This window comes from Aplysia californica, unplaced genomic scaffold (assembly GCF_000002075.1).
Source record: "Aplysia californica isolate F4 #8 unplaced genomic scaffold, AplCal3.0 scaffold00409, whole genome shotgun sequence".
Taxonomy (NCBI): Eukaryota; Metazoa; Mollusca; class Gastropoda; order Aplysiida; family Aplysiidae; genus Aplysia; species Aplysia californica.
In genome coordinates, this window is record NW_004797679.1 from 276,777 (window position 1) to 278,953 (window position 2,177).

Here is a 2,177-nt window from a genome sequence, read left to right on the forward strand (position 1 = left end):
AGGGGGGGGGGAGGGACACACACATACACACAGACTCAAGTAGAGACAGGAAGTACCACCACTGACTCACCAGCAGTCCTATAGCTGTGAGGCTCACGTTGAGCTCCTGCTGTTGCAGACCAAACTTTGCCGCCACCTGCACCACCACCTGGCAGTAGGCGGCCCGGATGATGGGCAGGAAGTCTGTGACCACCAGCTGCAGGCACTGGAACGCCATCTGGATCAGCTTCTCTCTGGAGGTGGGAGGAAGAGGGAGGATAAGTTGAGGAGGCGGGGGTGAGGGTGTGAGGGTGGAGGTAGCGGTGAGATGTTGTTGTTGTTGTTTGTTTGTTGTTGTTTGTTTGTTGTTGTTGTTGTTGTCTTTTGTTGTTGTTGTTGTCGCTGTTGTTGCTGTCGCTGTTGTTGTTGTCACTGTTGTTGTTGTTGTCGTTGTTTTTGTTGTTTTCCTTTTGCTTTTTTAAAAGGGGGAGGGGTTACGTTAATGGACATGTCGGAAGTGATTGGCGTGGCTATTTTTCCCTTTTTTAAATGACATTGTATTATATATCATTATAATTTGTTGTTAGTTTACGCTGTACAAAATATTCATATAGGTAATTCGAAGCAAACTCACCAGTGGTTTGTTTATTTGATTCGGTTTACTGTGAATCTATCGCCTGGCCAATATATAGGTAATTTCTGGGTTGGCCAAACAGAAATATAATGAGAGAGAGACTCTCTCTTTATCTTTACGTTTGTCTGACCCAGAAATGACCTATTTATACAGAGAGTCAGGCAGACTCATAGAGAAAATCTAGACAATAGAGAGAAAGACAGACAAACAAGGAGAAAAAGAAAAAGAGATCATCTACACACCCATGTTCTTGAATCACAGCACCGATGACCTCCAGCACGAGAGGCCAGCCGTGTAGCAGCGAGTCCCCGTTGTTCTGTAGCACGTGTGACACGCTCTCCAGCTGCTTCTGGCGTATGTCGTTGTAGGCGATGCTCGAGAGAGCTCTCAGGGGGGCCAAGATGGCCGACTGCAGCTTCTGAGGAGGGTGGAAACGAGCACAAGTTAGTAAAAAGTAAGAGTAGATGGCACCCACCATAGTAGGAGACTTCGAGCAAACTTTTGGAACCTACGGTGACACTGTCAAGATGACTCCACAAGGGAGCGGGACAGAGGGTGCCCACTTCATGACTCCAAAGAGCCGGGGAATGTAGGACTAACATGATCTAAACAATCAACTACTAACCAGTTGTAGTAGCCATCTCCAGTTGGGACTCGAAAGAGCCGGGGAATGTAGGACTAACATGATCTAAACAATTAACTACTAACCAGTTGTGGTAGCCATCTCCAGTTGGGACTCGAAAGAGCCGGGGAATGTATGACTAACATGATCCAAACAATCAACTACTAACCAGTTGTAGTAGCCATCTCCAGTTAGGACTCGAAAGAGCCGGAGAATGTAGGACTAACATGATCTAAACAATCAACTACTAACCAGTTGTAATAGCCATCTCCAGTTGGGACTCGAAAGAGCCGGGGAATGTAGGACTAACATGATCTAAACAATTAACTGCTAACCAGTTGTGGTAGCCATCTCCAGTTGGGACTATGGCAACACTTAGATGTGTAACTTACCCAAAAACGTTATAAGAGTGAAGTAACATGTTTATTTACTTATTTATTCCTGTATTTATTTATGTAAAACATTTTCCCGTTTATCACTCTAAGACTAACAGTTAATTTCAAAACCCAAAATGTTGCACAGTTTGTTGTTATTACTAAACACAAAAGCGCCAGATGATAGAATTGGGCAGGGTTCCCAAAAAAAAAAAAAAGTAAAAGACAGGAAGTGAAAGATCCATGATGATAACCATCAGTAAAAGACAATTGATATTTTTTGGGCCACGTAAATAGATCAAATGGACTAGAGAAACTGCTGGGTGGAAATACTGAGGGAAAGAAGAGCAGAGGAAGACAGAACAGCAATCACAGGTGGTCTGAACAACTTTGCAACGAATTATAACACCGAACTGAGACACGAAGACAGACAGCAGAAAGGAATGCGGTACCATGATCGACAATGTCTGCTCCAGACCTGACAGAAGAAGAACAAGAGGAAGAGGAAGAGGAAGAGGAAGAGGAAGAGGAAGAGGAAGAGGAAGAGGAAGAAGAAGAAGAAGAAGAA

The 2,177-nt window shown here is 44.1% G+C and overlaps 1 protein-coding gene across 1 annotated transcript in view; it reads right to left on the reverse strand.

The window, feature by feature from the left end:
* The window catches only part of LOC101851518 (protein MON2 homolog), a gene marked incomplete at its 5' end in the record, with an annotated part of 5,262 nt that extends 4,231 nt beyond the window's left edge, over positions 1 to 1,031 (reverse strand). The window contains 2 exon segments of the mRNA XM_035971277.1: positions 32 to 233; positions 856 to 1,031. Coding sequence (XP_035827170.1) covers positions 32 to 233; positions 856 to 1,031 — 378 coding nt within the window.
* Between the last annotated feature and the right edge of the window lie 1,146 nt (positions 1,032 to 2,177).